We start from the raw sequence: 23,814 nt of genomic DNA, 5'->3' as shown, positions 1-23,814 counted from the left end.
CGAATGGAGTGGTCTACTGCCTGTCGAATCTCTGGGACAGTTCTGAAGCGAGTGGCACGAAGTGGTTTCTTCATCTTAAGAATCAAATCAAAGTCGCAAGGACTTAAGTCCGGGGAGTATGGTGGATGATACAGTACTTCCCAGTCCCATCGACCGGAAAAAAATGGCTCTGAGCACTGTGGGACTTAACATCCGAGGTCATCAGTCCCCTAAAACTTAGAACTACTTAAACCTAACTAACGAAGGACATCACACACATCGACCGAACAGAGCAGCCACAGCTTGCGCTGTATGCGCCCGCGCATTGTCGTGCAAAATGATGGGTTGGTTGCGCAGAAAGTGTCGCTGCTTCTTTCGCACAGCTGTTCGCAGGTGATGCTCCAAAAATGAACAGTAATACTGTGCACTGACAGTCTGCCGTGGAGGAACCTAATGCGTTAGGATAACACCATCACAGTCGTGCAGGATAATCACCACAACTTTAGACCGCTCGATTCACACCAGCAACAGAACAGGCTCTACTAACGGTATACTACGCCTTCCACATCGCTGGCATCGGGTTCTACACAACGCTGGTGACTACTTTGAAGGACAGTAATAGACGCAAACATGTAACTCTTTTGTATCGGTGGTGAATAAATAGTTGCCACTATTTAAGTTCCAACCCTCGTCTATAAATGACCTAGGCTCCGCTGCAGATGAAAATTTGATGGTACGTTTCTTATTATTTACCGATATTGGCCTCACAATTGTTGGGAAGTTTTCCCTTTTTTGTAGCCGGAGGAGGGGGGGGGGGGGAGTGGGAGTGGTTTCAGTTCGAAGTGGTCCGGGTACTGTGTTTCACTCACATATAGTGGCGTGCTGTTGTAAGGGTAGATAGCTGTCGTGTGTTGGCCTAATTTTTATCCTGATCTTACCAACTTAACTAGATTCATGTTAGGCCTTTCTTTGTTAGTAATAAGTTGCATGAGGGCGCCGGGATGAAAAGCGGTTTCTATGGTTCCCGAGTAACTTGCTGTGTGCTCCGATGAGACTTTAATTCCTCAGTTAGGGTAGAGGTAGGCATTACTTTAGCTGTTTTTCTTGTGTTTCTTTGTCTGTTCTGCAAATTGAGCTGAGTATAGGTGGTGGGTGGTAATCGGTCAGACGGGAAAGGGAAGCCGGACTTCTTCTGTAGTCCTATTTTAGGGACATAGACTGTGTACCGGGAGCTATTAAATTATAGTTTCCGTTCAATTCCATTCCTCGCCCTTATGCTGAGCAAACAACACACTCATGACGCGCTCACAACGGTTACCTACTTCAAGTAGAGGAAGCAGACGCCAAGTGTCTCCTGCTAGACGTTACAGAGGACCACTCCAAGACTCCACAGTGCTGCTGACTTCCACTGCATTGCCACGTGTCTAGACGAATCTAAGACAAACTGTGGTTCTAGACAAGACGTCTTCGTTCGAGAAAAAGACTGTTCAGTCGGTAGTGCGCATTAATGTGCTGTTGGTACAGTAATCTCCAGCACTGTAGGCGTCTTTTAAGAAGGAATTTTTCAAAATTCCAACCCTAAGGGGGTGAAATGGGGATGAGGCATTGTTTCGAAAAACTGTTGTTTTCAGGCAGTTTTGAAGCTAGACCTACGATATTGGTATTCTGTTTCTCGGTCAGAAATAAAGAAGTGAATAAGCATTTTTGAAAATTTAGTCCTATGGGGCTAAATAGTGGGTGAAAGCTTTCTTGAAAATAATTACGAAAATCTACTAAATGATTTTTAAGTCTACATCTATGGCAACTGGTATTTGACTTCTCGGTTAGAAATTTTAAAAAAGTACGTGTTTCTGGAAATTCAGCCCCTAAGGGAGTGCAATAGGGTATGAAAATTTTTAAGAAAGTATTGTTACATTAAAAAACTTTAAAGCTAAATTTCGGAAGATTAGGTTTCTCTCCTCAGTTAGATATAAAGAGATATTTGCTAGGGGATGAAAGTTGCTATGGAAATGACTCCACAAGAACGCAACAGGCATGATTAACAAAAACTTTGGACTCCAGCTACCAGAATCGCTTTTTGGTCAGAAGTACATTCGAAAAAGTCCTTGCTTACATGGGTTAGCGTGAAACACTTAGGTGTTCCAATTCGTGAACAACATAAAGATTACATTAAATAAAAACAAAAATCACCGCAGCCCATACAGTCTAAGAGTGAAACAGCGGGCGCTAATCTAGTTAGTATAAATGTAAGTGGGCAGGAAAGTGTTACTTTAATTCTACTCAGTACAAAGCGTACGGCGCACGCTCGAGAATACTGCGACTACACAAAATGAGTGAATAACATAAACAGAAAAGACCAATTATTAAACAGGACACACCAGTATAAATTTAAAAAATATCCGGCTCTAGACCTTCACTCAAAATGAAGTGTAATGTCTTTACGGGTCCTCCAGTCTTCTACCCTACATAAGTCCTTCCTCCCACCCGTAAAATAACTACAGAGAATGCCACTGACACCTCACCTTCCGCTACGTAGAATCCGCTTTCCATTACCCCAGGGAGAGCACCCAGCCTTTCTCTTCGTGCTGATTACTCAATGTGTCTATAGAGTCTCGCCGCACTCTCCACTCGCCGCCCACACCACCAGAGATATATATATATATATATATATATATATATATATATATATATATATATATATATATATATATATATATATATATATATATATATATATATATGACGATAGTAGCAGTGGGAGCAAGACAGAGAGGAGACAGTGGAAATGAATGAGATGCGAGTGAACATACATTGGCATGAGGAGGGTGAGGGGGGTGGGGGGCGGGGGGCGTGCTGGGCCCCATAGACTGGCGAACTTTAGCACGAAAAAATTTGCCCACTTTCCCCATCCCTATGACAATGTGCTGAAGTTTCCCGGTCTAGATGTCAAAAACACTAGCAGAGTATCTGCGAAGACATGTGTGGAGAGGCTAAAGAGAGAGGCAGCAGAATGTAAGCGAGATAGACAGTGGAATGGGAGAGAGAAACAATGAGATAAAACAATGCCATTGGGATACACAGTGAAAGTAGCAGAGGAAGAGACTTTGGTAAGGAAGAGCGAGAGAAAGTGATAAAGACAACGGGAGAAACACAGTAGAAAATGCAATGGGAGAAAAAGGAGACAGTAGAGACACTTACAGACAATGCAGGGAGAGGGATATGCTGAGTATGCAAGCTTCACTAGACTGGGGAAAACTATTTAGAACGTTCTGTGTTGAGAGTGAATATGTTCACATGCCAAAAATCTTTGGTGAGGAAGGCGAAATGAGGATTGAGGCAACTGGTTCCCCATTTCTCTGCCAGTGCTACAAAGAGAAACACATTCACCTTTCTGTGCTCAGACAGGAGCGTTTTTCAGCACTTCACAAACACCCTGAGTTTCAGGAGTCGTCAAGGCCCCGTAACTACTTCAGGCATCGCATAGGATCCATCGCTAACATTACCGTGGATGGCTTACCTTTGCTGTGCGTGGCTTTCCCTAGACTGTTGTACTCGTACATTAGCGCGTGGGTAATTCTGCCTTCCCTTTTCACAATACCGCTCCACGACACACACAGGTCACACTCGCTCTATCATTGGCGACCAATAGCACGGTAGATACTATTGTCACTGCGGCGGAGGTGCGGCTGCCATCTCTATAGCAGGTTTCCCACATTGGCCTTCAACCGAAGGTTTATATTTAGTGAATTGAAACGCGCCATCCGATTAAGCCCTCGCTAAATGAACAACCACATTTGTTTCTCTTCATTTTATAGAGACAGCGTGTAATGCCATTTCAATGATATCACTGGTATACTCTCGCCGAGAACAGGTTTGGTGACACACAGCCTCTTCCATCCACGTTGGCCCCTCTGTTGGAGGGTGGCCAGGATTACCTTTGTGATAACATGAACATCTGATGACCCTTATCTCTAGAGTCAAAAATAAGCGCATCCACGCTCGCTCTCCCCACCCCCAATCATTTCTGCGAATAGCGTGAGAGAACTGCAAAGGGAATCTATTACAGCAGGTCACACACAAACAAACAAAAAATAGGACGAAGTCAACAAAATCTGGTTCTGCAACTATTAGAGGCCCCAGCAACAAAAACCGAGAAATGATAGGTTTCTTGCAGATCATTTAACTTCAGTACAGTGATCCCAGTCTTCTAAAGTATCGTGTTGGCCTTTTGTAACTATATCAAGGGTAGCGAAATTTATTTTGGACAAAGCATATTTGTGCCATCAGCTACACAAGTTCACGTTTATTCTCTACCGGTTTCGATTTTCAATGACATGTATCAGTTATTAAGTATGGAGTAATCACCAAATGTGCACTTCATTAACTGTGCCAGAGCATAGCTTGTTTATGTGCGCTGTGTTAACTGCGTATGTTCTAATTTTGTGTGTGTCTCGTATATGGACGAAATGTGTGGTTGATCCATTGATGTACAATGTTTCCCTCTTTGAAGATGACTGTAACAAATGTTTTTTCCATATTATTTAACTACGGTAGACACTCACCTACGAAAAGCTCTGTTAAAAAAGTTTGGCTTATAATGTGCCAGGTTAGTCAGGCCTGTCCAGCAGTTTCTGAACGTGTTTCTGTTCTTGCAATTTCAGAGCAAAGGTAACTTCGGTCAGCAGTATTTACTTTCTGGTGCCATCCAACATGAAAATGTAGCCTAAGATGGTAAAATAAAATTGTGTGTTCATTCTCTAAGTACCGTTCTGAGCAGTTCGCAGAGTTGGTACGAAGCGTGCAGTGCGTTCGTTACACAGTGATAGCAACAATTATCGAACACTTTCAAATATTGGAGATTTGTGTTGCATATATTCCTGTACGAGGTCAGCTGACTGACATTACGTACGAGACGTTCTTCACAGGCAAAAATCAAAGGACGGGGCGCCAGGTGCTGGCGATGCCGACGCAGCAGTTTCCTGACCGTTGTTCCCACGAGCTGACGATCGTGTGTGTTGACGCAGTCAGACAAAAATGGGTGAAATAATCTGCGGCAAGATAATCGTGTGTGTGTGTGTGTGTGTGTGTGTGTGTGTGTGTGTGTGTGTGTGTGTGGATGTGTCATTTAAAATCTCTTTAATGGATAAATTAAACGAATATATTTCATAAGTGTCCTATTCAGTGCACAACATACTATGTAAATCAATACTAGCGAGGACTGATTTCCACATTCCAAAAATACTTGGGAAGCTGCTTTAAAAGATACTGGAACGAGCTAATGGACTGAATTCGATGAATCAAAGGCCTACCTATGACTAAAAGAAACTCTATAATACATTAACTACAATTTACCTTTGAAATTAAATGTACCTCGTTGTTAAGACAACCTTACTAATTCTGTTTCTTCTCTGATTTTTGCAGCGTTCCTGATCCAGTTCTCGTTTCTGGCCAGCTTCAGTTGGCTCACCATCCTCGCCTTAGACACCACGTGGCACGTGATGTAAGTATCTGCTCTAAAAAGTACATAATACACACATGCATCTCGTACATAACCACAATTATTACAAGTAAACGTTTCACTTACGGCGAAAGCTTGAGCCAGCCTTACGAGCCTGGCTTCGGTTTGTCCACGGCAAGCCCCTTTCTCGTGTCAGTCTGTTTTGCCAGCACTTTTGGGTTTTGGTCTCTGCAAATGAAAGTCTTTCCTTTGACCGCAACCTAGATAGGTGCTTAAAGCACCTTAGTCCATTGGCGTTCAACTCTGAGGCAAACGGCTCGAGTTCTGTAGGTGGAATAAAATAATCACAACCAGCATTTAATCCAAATGAGGAAGAGATGATTTGTTTTTCTAATCACCAGACAATGGAGCATTTTGGAAGCCGATGTATCCGTCGAATGTGTGTCGCTGCCCGATTCCCTCTGCTCCCTTCCATTAATTTTCATGATCAATTGAAGCACCGCAAATGTGTAGCTACACCGGCAGTCAGCAGTCCTTCAAAGGTAATAGAGGAATCAATGACAGCTTAGATGAAGCCTGAAAAATGCAGATCAGTCAGGATTTTGCTAAGAGAAAAAAAATTTAATACATTTGGCATGCTCAGTAATTATGATATAATATAATTTTAATATAACTTTCGTCTTTCATATCAGAGATTTATGATTCATCAGGCTTATCACTGGTTTGATGCGGCCCGCTACGAATTCCTCTCTTCTGCCAACATTTTCACCTCAAAGTGCACTTGCAACCAACATCCTGAGTTGTTTGCTGAATGTATTACAATCTGCATTCCTCTACAGATTTTATCCTGTAAAACTCCCTCGAATATCACGGAAGTTATTCCCATATGTCTTAACAAATGTCCTATCATCATGTCCCATCCTCCTCCCCGATTATCATTACATCTAATTTTCAACGTGCTTCTGTAGCACATCATCTCAAATGCTTCAGTTCTCTTCTGTTTCTTTTCCAAGAGTCCAGATATTTACAAAAGGATTGTAATGATCTAGAGTACACTGGAATATATCAACTTGAGTTTTTGAAATATTTTCATTTCATTTATCACAAAGGATTTTAACGCTTTTAAAATATTCACTAGAGTTGTAGGTGTCGGGTAGGGTGCGACTGATAACGATCAGTGCACTACGAGAAATTTTGTGTAATTAAAATTGACAAAGAGTACAGAGGATAACCCGCTTTTAAGAAGTACATATGGCACCGTGACATTAGTGAATTCATAATAATTATTGCCAAGAGTGTCTTGTACTGGTCAGTCAGCGAGCTTGAATGTGCCGTTAAAATGTGCCTTTACTTGCTCAAACAGTACCACGTAGCCACTTGACTGTAAATGAGTTGATTATCAAATACGAAAAAAAGGTTGTGCAGGCTGAGTGATTGCGTAGCCGAAACAAATAAATTAAAAATACATGAAAAATGCTGTTGACAAAACTCTCAGATAGCGGAGATTAACTTCTTAAAATATATGCTCTATGTTTCAACATAAATCGCGGCGCGTTATTAAAATAGGCAAATGAGACATTCAATTATTTGCTACGTGCACAAATGGCTTTTGCTTTCCATCACGTTTTCTTAGAATAACTTTAGCAAGCTTTCTGTAATTACTATAATAATTTTTTTTAGGCTTCTGCCTTCAAATTTGTTTTTTAACTGTAGGGTTCATCTGTTAATGAGCTGACTAAATTACCCACACTCGCTAAACCATTTCTGATTTACGATTGAAATATAGGTATAATTTTGGTTTTATCTAATTCTCTCAGAAGAAATATTCGTTGCAGACGAACGGAGAATTGTTCTACGACGTCAGTCGTAACATAATTAAGAAAGTATGTCTACATACAATTCGATGCAGCATCTTGGAGAGTAGCAGCTGTAGTGCTGTCTAGCGGGAAAACTGAGCAGTTTGATTCGCATCTAATCTTACATCGTTGGGAGTCTAGTCGCTGACGTTACAAGGCTGTTTGCACGCGGTTATTTTGTAATTCTGGGAGACTAACACGCGTGACAAAGCAACAGAGGTAGCAAACAACAAGCTACAAAAAGGTGAGCAGTCAGCGCTTTTTTCTGCTTTCCGGCAGCTGTTACCACTAGAGCAGCCTGTGGCAGAGACAGCTGTAACAGGCTTAAGGTTAAGGTACAGTATAGTGCGCTACACTTATCTATGGAATAAGCAATGAGTAGGACGTAACCAGCATGCTTAATAACTTCAAAAATAAAAAACTGAACGCGTGCCCAGGATTTTTGTTTTCCTTGCTGCCGAAACGAACTACAACACGAGACTTCACTTTATCAGTGGGCTGCGCCATTTTCTTTTGGTTAGTCTGGCGACGTGCCAGGGCACTGTAGCACCGGGTTTCACACAGACGTGGACCTGCAACAAAAAATATAAAGGTTTGAGAAGTCTCGATCACAATAAAACATTTGCAGTTGTTATCGGCTTCGGTCTGAATGTGACCATCTTCAGACTATTTGCACCACGATGGAAAGCGGTGGCGGTGAACGGAGCGGGTGTTATTACTCCGCACACTCAGCTGCAGTTTACGTTCTTAGGGTAACAACACCTGACCGAAACCGTCAACTGTTGTAAATAAAAGTTTTTCGCGGTCGAAACCGTTTCTTAATTATTTTTTAAAATAATTTGTCATACCGCAGTTCTTCACCTGAAACGTTCTCAAGAACTATAAAGGAGATCAGTTCCGTATCTTAATTTTTCTGAGGTGACAATTACTAGAACAGGACATTGCCACTGAGGGCTGTCATACCATCAGGTGATCTGTCTGTCAGGTGATACCACTGCATCCACTTACTGTTCAATTTCGCCATCGTATAGAAGCCATACTTCAATCAGAAGATTAAGTAGCAATTTTGTTTCGGACCTAATCTATTTATAGGTGTTCTGTTCTTTATCTTTTTCTTCATTAATCTAAAATAGTTTTTGTTCCCAGTTACCTTGTTGTATTATAGTTCATGATCAGTATCATGAGCTCTGTATGTTGTTGACAGCTCTAGTGGTTTCATCAGTCATCTGAATGTTGTATCAGTGCTATAAAGGGCCATAGAAAAAAATTCATGGAAGTCAGGGGGGAAAGAAATACATTAGAAGAATAATGGGTAGCTCTGAGGAATGAAATAGTGAAGGCAGCAGAGGATCATGTAGGTAAACAGACGAGGGCTAGTAGAAATCCTTGGGTAACAGAAGAGATACTGAATTTAATTGATGAAAGGAGAAAATATAAAAACGCAGCAAGTGAAGCAGGCAAAAGGGAATACAAACGTCTCAAAAAAGAGATCGACAGGAAGTGCAGAATGGCTAAGCAGGGATGGCTAGAGGACAAATGTAAGGATGTAGAGACTCATTTCACTAGGGGTAAGATAGATACTGCCTACAGGAAAATTAAAGAGACCTTTGGAGAAAAGAGAACCACTTGCATGAATATCAAGAGCTCAGATGAAAACCCAGTTCTAAGCAAAGAAGGGAAAGCAGAAAGGTGGAAGGAGTATATAGAGGGTCTATACAGGGGCGATGTTCTTGAGGACAATGTTTTGGAAATGGAAGAGGTAGATGAAGATGAAATGGGAGATATGATACTGCGTGAAGAGTTTGAAAGAGCACTGAAAGACCTAAGTCGAAACAAGGCCTCGGGAGTAGACAACATTCCATTAGAACTACTGACGACCTTGGGAGAGCCAGTCCCGACGAAACTCTACCATCTGGTGAGCAAGATGTACGAGACAGGCGAAATACCCTCAGACTTCAAGAAGAATATAATAATTCCAATCCCAAAGAAAGCAGGTGTTGACAGATGTGAAAATTACCGAACTAGCAGTTTAATAAGTCACAGCTGCAAAATACTAACGCGAATTCTTTACAGACGAATGGAAAAACTGGTAGAAGCCTACCTCGGGGAAGATCAGTTTGGATTCCGTAGAAATAGTGGAACACGTGAGGCAATACTGACCTTACGACTTATCTTAGAAGAAAGATTAAGGAAAGACAAACCTACGTTTCTAGCACTTGTAGACTTAGAGAAAGTTTTTGACAATGTTGACTGGAATATTCTCTTTCAAATTCTGAAGGTGGCAGGGATAAAATACAGGGAGCGAAAGGCTATTTACAATTTGTACAGAAACCAGATGGCAGTTATAAGAGTCGAGGGGCATGAAAGGGAAGCAGTGGTTGGGAAGGGAGTGAGACAAGGTTGTAGCCTCTCCCCGATGTTATTCAAACTGTATAATGAGCAAGCAGTAAAGGAAACAAAAGAAAAATTTGGAGTAGGTATTAAAATCCAGGAAGAAGAAATAAAAACTTTGAGGTTCGCCGATGACATCGTAATTCTGTCAGACAGCAAAGGACTTGGAAGAGCAGTTGAACGGAATGGACAGTGTCTTGAAAGGAGGGTATAAGATGAACATCAACAAAAGCAAAACGAGGATAATGGAATGAGTCGAATTAAGTCGAGTGATGCTGCGGGAATTAGATTAGGAAATGAGTCACTTAAAGTAGTAAAGGAGTTTTGCTATTTGGGGAGCAAAATAACTGATGATGGACGAAGTAGAGAGGATATAAAATGTAGACTGGTAATGGCAAGGAAAGTATTTCTGAAGAAGAGAAATTTGTTAACATCGAGTATAGATTTAAGTGTCAGGAAGTCGTTTCTGAGAGTATTTGTATGGGGTGTAGCCATGTATGTAAGTGAAATATGGACGATAAATAGGTTGGACAAGAAGAGAATAGAAGCTTTTGAAATGTGGCGCTACAGAAGAATGCTGAAGATTAGATGGGTAGATCACATAACTAATGAGGAGGTATTGAATAAAATTGGGGAGAAGAGGAGTTTGTGGCACAACTTGACTAGAAGAAGGGATCGGTTGGTAGGACATGTTCTGAGGCATCAAGGGATCACAAATTTAGTACTGGAGGGCAGTATGGAGGGTAAAAATCGTAGAGCGAGACCAAGAGATGAATACACTAAGTAGATTCAGAAGGATGTAGGCTGCAGTAGGTACTGGGAGATGAAGAGGCTTGCACAGGATAAAGTAGCATGGAGAGCTGCATCAAACCAGTCTCAGGACTGAAGACCACAACAACAACAATGGAAGTCAGAGTTGTGTGGTGACTTTCTTTGTGTTTCGATGGTACATCATCAAATTTCTCAAGTCTAAGATCACGCCAACATAGGTATGGAGTAATGTATTTTATCCATAAGACAATGCGAAATAGCTCGCATACAGCCTTCAAATTACGTAAAAATGGACGCATACCTCTGACGCGACTTCGTCACGTCTGTTTTCCTCAGTCGCTTGAGAGTTTTTTCACCTCTGGCAATGTTGGTTGATGCGACAAATGCCGTGTTGCTCCGTAATTAGGAGTCAAGTTAAACTGAGGGGTGCCCTTATAACTAACCGACTAGTGTGTAAGTCCAAAGGCCGAAAGGCGGCAACGGCGCACCACATCCTACAGGTCCCACTCCCCCCCCCCCCCCCCAACCCCCAGCAGTGTGCTGTTGAAATCAATCTTCGAATCGATGAAAGCGTCACTTCTTTACCTTAGGTCCCCTCACATTTTTTTTATCATCTGCTCCACCTCCTCAACTGGTGACCTTTTCCTACACCTTCGTGATGTGCATGAACGTCTACAAAGCCGCCCGCTTACTTTCCTGTTTTGACGACTATTCTTGCAACCTATTCCACCTGGACTGGCCCGCTAAATGACAGTGGTGTGTATATGGTCGATTCAGCGGGTCAGTCCAGCTGCAAAAAAGTGAATGAGTGGTGGTCGTAGCAGGGAAGTGTGCGTGCTGCTGTGTGAAAACTGCTGTTTTCACGCGAGACGGGAGGCCCATAACACACACATAATGAAGATGTAGGAGAAGTGAACATTTGATCACCGAGAGGTTGAAGTAAACGTCCTGGTTCACGTTGAATGCGTGGGCCTAGGGGATGATGCCAAAACAACTAGCAAAACATCAGAAACCACCTCAGACCCGAACTACTGAAGTACACCGTCGACGACCTGCTAGGTCAACGACGCATTCGCCATCCGGTGCACTAGATGTCTGGCATCATTTGAAAAATAAGCATATTTGCTACTTGTCGGAGCGCGCTAGTTGCCTTAAATCGCTACTGCCCATTTATTGTTTGGTCTGTTGAACATATGCAGGTTTGTGCCGCTATGAGCAAAGTCCTTTCATTAGCTACCCGACTCTACATGTCGAATCCCAGCAGTTTCCTTCGCAGTGTTCGCTTGGAAACTTCGTAAGATGGACCTGCATTGACAGTATTTTGCGTTTGAAACCCATAGTCATTACCATACCAAAGCTTATTATGAAATGTACTATCGTATGGAGTATCAGACGAAATTTGTGACTGGATTGAGGATTTCTTGGTAGGGAGGACGTAACATGTTATGTGAGATGGAGACTGATGGACAGATGTAAAAGTGTAATAAATCATTTTGCTCATTTTGCTGCCTTCGGTCGTAGTCATTTTTATAAAAATTATTTCGTTCTTTTCGTATCTTTCACAAATCCTCTTTCTATACAACACGAAATTATTTTGTTTAAAACATCTAAATATGTAGTATACCGATCTATTACTGTAACAGTTACGTATTTCATAGTTATGTGGCGCTCTTTGCAGCTTGTTCGCCTGACACCGTAACTGATTGTCAGATGTTCAGTCTAATGTCTGCTCTTTAAACAAGCTGTACCTGTTTACTTGTTTACTGTTCCCATGGCGGATTTTATTTCATATTTTCTACTGCTGGACTAAAGCTCCTTAGCTCACCGCGTGTATTTACAAATTTAAAGTCATGTAATTTATGTAAGTAGCAGTGTTATTTCATGTTCTCCTTTTCAATGTGACCTAGTAGTTAACATTCTAGACCTTTTTTTACAAAACGTTTAAAATGCGCGGGGTAGCCGCTCGGTCTGAGGCGTCTTGTCAGTCAGTGCCCCCCCGTCGAAGGTTAGAGTCCTCCCTCGGGCATGGGTGTTTGTGTTGTCCTTAGCGTAATTTAGTTTAAGATATATTACGTAGTGTGTAAGCTTAGGGATCGATGACCTAAGTAGTTTGGTCCCATAAGATCTTACCACAAACTTACAATTTTTTACTATAAGTGACTTGCTTCTGAAGAAGATACCCTTAATGGTATAGGAACCGGGTTAAGGTTTCCATATTAACCTTACGCAAACTTTATATATTGAAAATTTGAGGTTGCTGCTGTCATCCATGTTTAAAATCGTGGGGTCACAAGTTTGTTTGACCCGTGGGATAGTGTCACTGATGATGATGATGATGATGATGATGATGATGATGATGATGAAACTGAACTGTCAGACTCCTGAAGATAGAAGGAAAATATCCCACTTACAATGTTCAAAGAACCGGCTTTAAATGATGACTCTAGGAATATACTAAAACCCCCTACATATTGCTCCTATAGGGATCGTGAGCATAAGATTAATTACAACACACAGGGGTATTCAGTCACTCCATATGCGAATGGAAGGGCAAAAGACCCTAATAACTGGTACTGTGCGAGGTACACTCTGCAATGCACTTCGGCGGTTCGCAGAGAATGGATGTAGTGGCGCGTGCAACACTTCTTTCCTACTGTTCTTACACTGCGGACGGCACACCATTCTTTGTAGATACGTCCAAATGCGGTAGCTCTTTCCTGCCATCCTGTCAAGTTTCCACGTCGATCGCCTTACTGTACCGATTTCATACAATCAACTGGCACCAGCACACGCACTGTAAATTATAGCAGCGCTGGTGGGCCACGTGAGCGCCTCTTACCAGTTCTGCATCATCTATAGGGCTCCGTGTAGTAACCACAACCAACTGCGGGAAGCCTTGGGTTGCGGACCGGAGCCGCCAGACGGGGAAGCCGCCGGCGGTGGAGCACGCACCACCGGGTAAACACAAGGACGAGTAGGACGACAGACCAACGACAACCGACCACGACCGACTATGACCGACACAACAAGGAAGAGATAAACAACGAAGGTTTGTAGAAACCACAACACCAAACACCAACAGTAAATCCACTCGGAACCAGAGCCAGGCAAAAGTCAACAACGAGCAACGACAAGAGCTCAGTACCGCCGAGATAGAAACTCAATCCAGAGCGAGTACCAGACTGGCTGGACTAGGGCAGAGCGGGTCCCTAGATACGAAACCGGAGGGAGCGGCTATTGGCCGCTGTCTGCACGTGGCTTAGCGGTGGCGCCCTAGCTGCGCGAGAGCCGCTGCGCGGAATAGCCGCCGCGGACGCGGAGCCCTCTATGGGCTGACCACGTCCATTTGTTCTGGCGCGTGTTCGACTTCCGCGGCGTGAGATACTAGACTCCAGACTGACCAGTGTGCTCTTCTAACAAGGGAAACTCCCCATTGCAACCCCCTCAGATTTATTGGTAAGATGGGCCAGTGGATAGCCGGTCAAAAACTGAACTCACATCAATCATGAAAACGGACATGTGGTGAACTGAACTGTGAAAAAATAATCGAAATGGAAACGGGAAACGGTGAACGGTCCAAGCTCAAGATGTGCAACGTCGACAGAAGTTTAATAGCCACAGCGACATGGTTATGTCGAGACGGTGTCGGATTGACGGTCGGGAGATCCGTGTACATCTCCCTCGTCCCCCATTTTTTATTTTATCTATTTTCTCACGAAATTATGAGCTGTCCATCCGGTCATTGATGTGTCTGTTCGCTATATTCAAGATTGTGTCTACGTCATGATGTAACGTCCGTTTGCAACACCGAGGTGTAGGAAAGGGACCTCCAGACGTACGAACCTCGTACTTGTTCTACACTGGTAGCACATGACTCTTGTGCCTCGTTTTGGAAATTCTTTCCAAATTCCTTTGTTGTAACATAGTTCAGACCTGTTTATTTGTTGTTTTCATTTCTGTGAGAGGCCTGTGCAGCATGTTACCTGCTCTCACTATTTATCACATGTGCTTGCGACGGTAATATTTTCTTACCACATGACCCATATTCTGTAAGAAATTTATAATATGACAACTGCCAAGACTGCAGAACAACAGACGCGTCAATGACTGGATGGAAAGTTCATAATTTTTTTAAAAAATAATTAATATTTATGGATACGAGGAAGTTTTGAACATGAATCTCTCGCTTTGCACTCCAAAATTGTTATAACACAACCATAGCGCTGAAAGAAGGCAATCCCAGTGAAGTACTGAGGAGAGACTTGTTCCTTGCTCCAAGAGCGACAACGGAACGGCGCCTCTCCACGCCAGACGTGAAGGGGTATATCTTTTGGTCTCTTCCATTACTCCTGCAGCTCAAGGCATCAGAAATATCGTCTGCCAATTAGCATTGCTCTTCTAAAACGGGAGAATGACGTTTCGTTTAAGGCGACCAATCCGGAAATCTGTAGTATCGGCGTTTGGAGTTTGCTGTCTCCCTGTGAAAATCTCTGAAACTGTGTGCTACGTGTAAAGAATGCGTAGGTTGGATGCTCCCACACAATGTAGCGGAATTTGCTTTTAAGCCGAACATGGGGTCATTCCCCCTTTCAATCGGGCACACGCTGTCTGCTCCACAGGTGGCCGAGGTTGACCCGTCCTCTGAAGGGACCGGCCTCCCAGTGTGTGGTCTGCCTCTCTCGAACTAAAAGCTCCTGTGATCGTCGTGTCTGTAATGTATGTGTGTAAGCCAGCCTCGAGTATTTCAACCCCAATGCGCACTTTTTATTTGCATATCGTTTACATGAATTCATACAACATTGACTTTATCTTATCGAGTTCGAGTTCGAATGAAGCGTCTTGATGTGCGGAATATGATTGTGAGGGCGGAATATGTAAGCAATGAAGGTCAGGGGACCACGACGTCTTATACTTACTCTGCACAATGGCTTTGTCTCCGGCTGTAGCGCTGAAAGAATGCAATCACTGGGATCGAAACTCTGTAAGAAAACTATTGAAGAAGCAGTGTCATGTTGCGAGTACCCAGAGAAGTTAATTGCGAGTTGGAGCGATTGTGTGAACCTCCCTCCAGCCTTGCCTTGTTGTGCAGGAGCGTGAAGAACAGCCGGCAATACCCACGAGAGGACGCGGACCAGCGGCGCGTCTTCGTCGGCTACTCGGTGTTCGCGTGGTTCTTCCCGCTGCTGTGCCTCATCATCACGCTGCTCGCAGACATCCGGCCCAGCGTGCCGCCATCCTTCCTGAAGCCCAACCTCGGCACCAGCAGCTGCTGGTTCAGCAGTGAGTACACCACGTACGCTAACCTATCTCACCCAGGCCATAACAATGACAACTCAAAAATGCCATATATGACAAAAATCGACTTACAGAATTCCACAAAACTTACATTGAAGAAGTATAGGCGTCCTTTGAATTTCAAGTAAGCAGTTTTCCTTGTAACCTATACAACAGTAAAATGGACATGTAGTTCTACTCTCGTCGACCCTAGTGTTACCAGGTAATTATTAATTCTTTGAGTTGTTACTGTTCTTGATTTTTCTAAACCTTTTTGTTTGTTACGACCTTTAGTGCAATAATTCTGCCACTTTTTAACACTAAATACCTTTTTTTTTACTTACTGTAATATAATACGACATTCGAATCCCCTCCACGTAAAACTAAGTACTTCAGTTACAAACAATGAAAACCAATACGAAATTTCCAGAATGAGATTTTCACTCTGCAGCGGAGTGTGCGCTGATATGAAACTTCCTGGCAGATTAAAACTGTGTGCCAGACCGAGACTCGAACTCGGGACCGTTGCCTTTCGCGGGCAAGTGCTCTACAAACTGAGCTACCCAAGCACGACTCACGCCCCGTCCTCACAGCTTTACTGGCGGAAGTAAAGCTGTGAGGACGGGGCGTGAGTCGTGCTTGGGTAGCTCAGTTGGTAGAGCACTTGGCCGCGAAAGGCAAAGGTCCTGAGTTCGAGTCTCGGTCCGGCACACAGTTTTAATCTGCCAATACGAAATTGTTATATTAGAAAATACGAAAGGCCAAATTGTAACATATAAAAATTTATACAATTTAATAAGGAATACCAATTAGGTAAAATTTAAGGAATACAATTTACGAAAATGGGCTTGTATAACGTAGGAATACGTTTTTCATCGATAAAGGGACTCAATATGAACTTCATTTATAACAGAAATTTCCATTTATTTTCTTGTATGTTGCAGCTTACGAAATTTCGTATTATTTACAGCAGCTTTAACAGTCAAACCGGTGCCTGTTCCTTCAGACAACTAGGCATACATGTCTGAAGGATGCTGTAATGTAAGATACTGACGTTGTCATAGTCAATTATATTAAAAATTACATACAACTTATCTCACACATGAAAGGTTTCACAACTTAGAATATGTCGCTCTTGTTGAGCGTCCCATGCACACCTGCCAAAAATAAGCGATGCTGTTTTACCGCGGCGAAGCGTGATGTACGATGCAACAAAGCTGACACAACTGTGCTGAAGTGGACAATTTTCGAGATAGAGATGTGACGTTTTTTTTCGCACTGGGGCACTTGAAACGTATTTTTCAGTGACAAAAAGTAAAAATTGCCATTTCCTACTCTTGTCACTTTCGTTGCCGGCGTGCGATACGTTATTTTAAACTGCGGGCAAGCACAGCCAAAGTTTCACATCTTTAATGAACTGACAGGCAGTGCCGATAAGACTTTTAATTCAAAGTCACGACCGGTTACGCATCAGTTGAAGACACATCCTCAGGTGATCAGTACAAAAATTAAGAATTTTTCGTAAATTTTTTTTCTTTATCAGTGGCCTGAAGAATAAAGGGATATTTCGAAATAGTAACGTATGCTTGAAAAGTAGTCAGAGGTTCTGTTTAACAATTCATAGCAGAAAGGTACTGCCTTACAGCCACTCCCCATCATTCACGTAAAGTTACAAAAACATAGCACAATAAGTGATCGTCCATAGTTAAAACTGAAATTGCTTAGGCGTGTTACTAGCCAATAACTTTTTTTGTCTACATGGTCTGTATCCAAGTTTTATTTCTTTAGGCTCTACTCGATAACTTTCATTTTAATTCTGGACTACCGCCTTTAATGCGCTATGGTTATAACTTGGCGTGAATGGTAGGGAGTGGCTGTCAGTCAGTTCCCTCTTCGCTACGAGTTGTTAAGTAGAATCTATGTGAATATTTCTCAGGTATTGTTATACGATACCATTTTTCAATATACCTTTATTCTTCAGTCCATTGTTAAGAATTCTTTGTAAAATATTTTTTCTTCATTGATTTTTGTACAGATAACTTACGGTTGTCTTCAACTAAAGCGAAACCAGTAGCGACTTTGAATAAAAATATTTTACACCCAGTGCGGATCATTTCATTCAAAATAACCTAATAGACTGCTTACTACGTCACCTGTAAGAGTAGCAAACGTCTCGTTACACTAGTATTATACTTTCCAAAAGAATTAGAGGTGTGTGTGTGTGTGTGTGTGTGTGTGTGTGTGTGTGTGTGTGTGTGGTGCTGAATGCGAGGTAAATAGGCATCGTTCCATGAAGACTTGCAAATGATACATTAACGAGGAGGGAAGCATCAAACTAGCCTTGTAACATGACTACGACGACAAAATCCTTTACAGACGACGTAAACAGCAAAAGATCGTCCAATCACATTTAAACTAACATGGCCAAATACACTGCCTTTCAGATATTTAAAGCATACAGAGGAAGAAACTAAAGAAAACATCCTGGGTCGAGAGGCTGTGATATTCCAGTAATAGTAAACTCGAGTCTCATTTACAAGCGACTAGGCAGTATAAGCTCACTTGCCCAGTTGGAAAGTGTTTCAAAGCCGTTGCCTCCCTTCATGAGACAGGCTAGTCCACAACTGTTGTAATTGCTCCTTGATATACTGCACACTGGCACTGCGACAGGGTTTACATCCAAGCTGGTCCCATCCACGTTCTATAGGAGGCAGATCTGGCGATCTTCCTGCCCACAGGAAAACAACATGATACAGAAACATGCCACGTGTGGACCACCATTGTTCTGTTGAAAAGTAGCAAAAAATTCACTGTCAAATGAGGACACACGATGTCCGTGACGCATCATTGTGCCATCGAAGTTTCCCCATTCCCTATCAGCCTTGATCTGAAGTCATACCTGATGGTTCCCCACGCTTTGACACCAGCAGCAACATAGCTGTGCTTCTCCAAAACATTATCAAGTATGAGACCTCTTACCAGGTCGCCACCATATTCTCCGAAGATGGTCATCAGCGACAATGCAGAACCACGATTCATCGCTGAACACAATATGACGCCATTCATAAACAGTCCATGCTCCACGATAACGGAACTACTTCAAATGTAGCCGTTTCTGTTCTGGCGTTACTGGCAACCCATGTGTGGGGCGCTAATTCCCTAGTTTTTGTACGTTTATCATTCTGAGTGAAGTTTGAGGGACTTCGGCTGTTAACTTATGTAAGGGAAAGCAACAACCTTCAGCCACCCATTCAGCGTTATTTATTACACTGAAGAGCCAAAGAATCTGGTACACCTGCCTAACGTCATGAAGGGCCCCCGCGAGCATGCAGAAGTGCCGCAACACGACGTGGCATGGACTCTACTAAAGTCTGAAGTAATGCTGGAGGGAAATGACACCAAGAATCCTGCAGGGCTGTCCATAAATCAGTAAGAATACGGGGGGTGGAGATCTCTTCTGAACACCACGTTGCAAGGCATCCCAGACATGCTCAATAATCATTCCTGGGAAGTTTGGTGGCCAGTGGAAGTGTTTAAACTCAGAAGAGTGTTCCTGGAGCCACTCTGTAGCAATTCTGGGCGTATGGGATGTCGCATTGTTCTTCTGGAATTGCCCAAGTCCGTCGGAATGCACAGGGGACATGAACGGCTGCAGGTAGACAGGATGTTCACGTACGTGTCACCTGTCAGTCCCATCTAAACGTATGAGGGGTCCCATATCACTGAAACTGCACACTCCCCACACCATTACAGAGCTTCGCCAGGTTGACGAGTGCCTTGCTGACATGCAGGGGCCATGGATTCATGAGGTTGTCTCCATACCTGTACACGCCCATTCACGTGATACAATTTGAAACTAGACTGGTCTTTCCAGGCAACATGTTACCAGTCATTCAACAGTCCAATGTTGGTGTTGACGGGCCCAGATGAGGAGTGGGCTTTGTGTCGTGCAATCAAGAGTACATGAGTGGACCTTCGGCTCCGAAAGCCCTTATCGGTGATGTTCCGTTGAATGGTTCGCACACTGACACTTGTTGATGGCCCAGCATTGAAATCTGCAGCAATTTGCGGAAGGGTTGCACTTCTGTCACAGTGGACAATTCTCTACAGTCGTCGTTGGTCCCGTTCTTGCAGGATCTTATTCTGGTCGCAGCGATGTCGGAGATTTGATGTGTTACCGGTTTCCTGATATTCACGGTACACTCATGAAATTATCGTTCGGGAAAATCCCCAATTCATCACTACCTCGGCGATGCTGTGTCGTATAGATTGTGCGCCGACTATAACACCATGTTCAAACTCACATAAATCTTGGTAACCTGCCATTGTAGCAGCAGTAACCAATCTAACGACTGCGCCAGACTCTTGTCTTATATAGGTGTTACCGACCGCAGCGCCGTATTCTGCCTGTTTTCATATCTCTGTATTTCAATACGCATGCCTATACCAGTTTCTTTGGCGCTTGAGTGTATATAGCTACCAGTTTCGGTGATTCGGTACACAATCTTCAGGCCTTAACTGACGCTGGGGGAGTAAACACCAATCATATACACGATCCCATCAGTGGTCAACATCTATGAACTGGTTCTCAACAGCTATGTTGCATCTGCAACCAACTACCAACTGACACACTAGTCCGGCTGCTGTTAGCTTCAGACTCATTGTAAGGAATGACACAGAACGCTGGCGGGAGTGTATTACTTGTTCTCGGATGACAAGCGCAGATGGGAAGGGGTTACAATGTGCTTCTTGCACAATATGGCGATCCTCCCTTGAGACGTGGTCGACTGGAACCCTTGACTAAGACGACGACGACTGTGCCTGCCCTGACTTCTAATACAGTCAAACCTTCGCCCATTGTCACATCCAAATGCTCCACATATCTGAATACAACACGATTCGACCGGCTAGCCAAATGGAGACCCACAATCAAATATCCTTCAAACTGTCAGTACTGATAACGGTGTGTCTCACCAGTACGCGGCGTCTGTGCCTCTCAGTGATCACTCAAAATCTGATGCTGTTCACGGCCCCTTGTATACTCTAAAGGGCCAGGCAACAACACTAAAGCACACTAGTGGCTGTTCTCAGTGTCGCAAAGAATTGCAGCTTTAATCATTTCCATACCCGCCAATGGTGTGTACGTGTACGGATTTACTTCGGCAGGCGACCATGTCTTCCGCACTCTTAATTTTTTGTCGGGCAGTATAGTATCTAGAACACAGCCAGGTTGGATTTCCTACGAGCGGTTATCCCCTCTGTACTTTGTCATCGGTGATAACACCGCTATGGATGGTCTACCTGCCTGTTATCATTGTTTGAACACTACTTCAGCTGTGTATTCAGCCTTGTAGAGATAACTCGGCTCCAAAAAGGGCTGCTAACTCCCGCGGTTTGATAGGCTGAACGAAGAGCTTCCAGCAAATCACGCAAAGAACTTCTCATTCGTAGTCGCCATCATTCAAGACAGCCGTCCAGCTATCTGAACTGTAACCAGTTAAGGAACTTCTTTATCGGATGGAATCTTCTGCTGCTGTAATCACAAGTCTCTTTCAAAAATTACTTGAACTCAATCTACATCCTGCTTCAAAAGAAATCTTTATTCCATAGATGAAGCCTTCGAGTCAGAGTTAATGAGCAGAAATAGTGTATATAATTGTATTTGTATTAAAATACTTTCTAGTGAATTAAGAAACAAAGATTCACCAAGAAGACAATCTGACAGCCGGCCAGGGTGGCCGAGCGGTTCTAGGCGCTTCAGTCTGGAACCGCGTGACCGCTACGGTCGCAGGTTCGAATCCCGTCTCGGGCATGGATGTGTGTGATGTCCTTAGGTTAGTTAGGTTTAAGTAGTTCTAAGTTCTAGGGGACTGATGACCTCAGATGTTAAATCCCATAGTGCTGAGAACCATTTGAACCACTACCTGACAATAATTAGACACTGGACTCGCATTCGGGAGGACGACGGTTCAATCCCGCGTCCGGCCATCCTGATTTAGGTTTTCCGTGATTTCCCTAAATCGCTTCAGGCAAATGCCGGGATGGTTCCTTCGAAAGGGCATGGCCGACTTCCTTCCCCATCCTTCCCTAATCCTATGAGACCGATGACCTCGCTGTCTGGTCTCCTTCCCCAAAAAACAAAAAAAAAAACCTGACAATAAAAGTGACGGCAGGTCCCGTCGGAGGTTAGAGTCCTCCCTCGGGCATGGGTGCGGGTGTTGGTCCTTAGGTTAATTTAGGTTAAGTAGTGTGTAAGCTGAGGGACTGATGACCTTAGAAGTTAAGTCCCATAAGATTAAAAAAAAAAAGTGAAGTACACAGAGGACACTGTCGGATGTCAATGTAACTTCGTACAAGTACATATCATCGTCGCGTATGTAAATGATTAAAAGTTGCAATTCTCCGTGACACGTAAAACGTCCGCCAGATGGCATTAACGGTGTTTAAAGTAGTTAAGAGTCCTGGTAGAGTATAAAAAGGACGAGACCAGCGCTAAGTTTTGAAGGCTACAAAGATGCTGCATACTCGTGTGAGACAGCGTTATTAGCACATACCAGTTTGAAAAAGGCCTTCTTGTGGGTCTCAATTCGGCCAGCTAGTCGCATCCTCCAATATCATGATGCGTAGAGCTGTTACTTTGGCGAGACGCTGGAACGCATGGTAACTTGAAGGAAGGCATACTCGTCTTCAAGGTTCTGGTCGACCACGTTGGACTATTATCAGAAGGGAGGTTTGTCTCATTTTGCGCCAAGCACGTCGTAACCCTTGTACATCTGAGCCTTCAATCAGTGTCACCCTGTAGGTCTGAGCCTAAGGGTGTGTGTAGGGAGGCGTTGACACAAGACAAACGGCTGTGTTTAGAGTGATTCTGTGATCGGAAAGCATGGACTGTTGATTAATGGCGTCGTATTGCATTCGGCGATGAAACGCGGATATGCACTATCCCCGATCGGCGACCCCATGTGGTGGTGGTGGTGGTGGTGGTGGTGGTGGTGGGGGGCGAAAATAAGTGGCCCGGAGAACAGTGTTCCAGGGTAAAAAGAAATACAGTACTAACCTGACTATAGCAGATATTGAAAGTGACCACCATTCATCTCTTGGCACTTTCGGCGCCAGTCAGAAAGTTGCTGATTGTGGATCAAAGCTGGAATGCTGAAAGTGCTGCAGTGTCATCCGAAATGCTCTGCTGCAGTTCTTGAAGACTGAAGGTTGTTGCGATGCTCCTTAGACTTGAGGGATCCCCACACAAAGTAATCGCACGCTGACAGATCCGGCGACCCGATGGCCAGCTAGGCCGCGGCCAGACTGGCTTCCGCTAACTCCGTCAGGCGCGAAGGTTGTGTGAATGTGCTCCAAGGATCGGCCAGCTGTATGGGCACTTGCTCCATCATGTTGGAAGTAACTGTAGGTCGTTTGCTCCTCCGTTAGCGCTGCCACAAATCGTATCCACTCATCCGGTACACTTTCATTTGCCCCACTCTGTATGGCTGTAGCTTAGGATGAGATCCCAGTCTTTCATTCATTTGGAGAGCCACAACTGTGTGGGGAAGTCATCGGGCATGACTTCAGGTCACGGCTGGTAGCGATTGAGTGAATTCTGACGGCTCACGTTGCATCACGGACGTCCTGCGTCCCCACGTTACCCTCGTGCAACAGTATCATGGTCTCATTTTTCAACAGAACAACGTTCTGCCACACATGGCACGTCTCTCTATTACCTTTCTGTATGAAGTTGGGGCAGTCCTAGCAAGATCCCCAGAACTGTCACCAACTGAACAAGTTTGGAACCAGCTCTACCGATAACCTCGCCCCACTGTCAGAATCCACGACGTCAAACACCAGTTACAACGTTTGTGGGTCAGCTTGCTTGCGGAGAGCATACGACTACTTCGACATCCTTCCCAACTGGATCAGTGCCTGCATCTGGGCCACAGGTGGTGCAACGTCATACTGAGAAGTGGGCTCATGCTGCCAAGTTCTTCGTAAATTTGATACGATTTTGAACTCACTGAAACAACATCACACGCCCTCTCAACCCTTGAAGTTTCATTTCATTTCTCCTCCCGATCTGGGTGCTTCACTTCT

The 23,814-nt window shown here is 43.7% G+C and overlaps 1 protein-coding gene across 1 annotated transcript in view; it reads left to right on the top strand.

Annotated features, from left to right (window-relative positions):
* The window catches only part of LOC124794922 (G-protein coupled receptor Mth2-like), a 128,506-nt gene that overhangs the window by 91,272 nt on the left and 13,420 nt on the right, over nucleotides 1-23,814 (top strand). The window contains exons 4-5 of the mRNA XM_047258631.1: nucleotides 5,401-5,479; nucleotides 15,545-15,735. Coding sequence (XP_047114587.1) covers nucleotides 5,401-5,479; nucleotides 15,545-15,735 — 270 coding nt within the window. The remainder of the gene's footprint in view (nucleotides 1-5,400; nucleotides 5,480-15,544; nucleotides 15,736-23,814) is intronic.

Source organism: Schistocerca piceifrons, chromosome 1 (genome assembly GCF_021461385.2).
Source record: "Schistocerca piceifrons isolate TAMUIC-IGC-003096 chromosome 1, iqSchPice1.1, whole genome shotgun sequence".
NCBI classification, from domain to species: domain Eukaryota; kingdom Metazoa; phylum Arthropoda; class Insecta; order Orthoptera; family Acrididae; genus Schistocerca; species Schistocerca piceifrons.
This window is presented reverse-complemented; position numbering and strand designations above follow the sequence as displayed.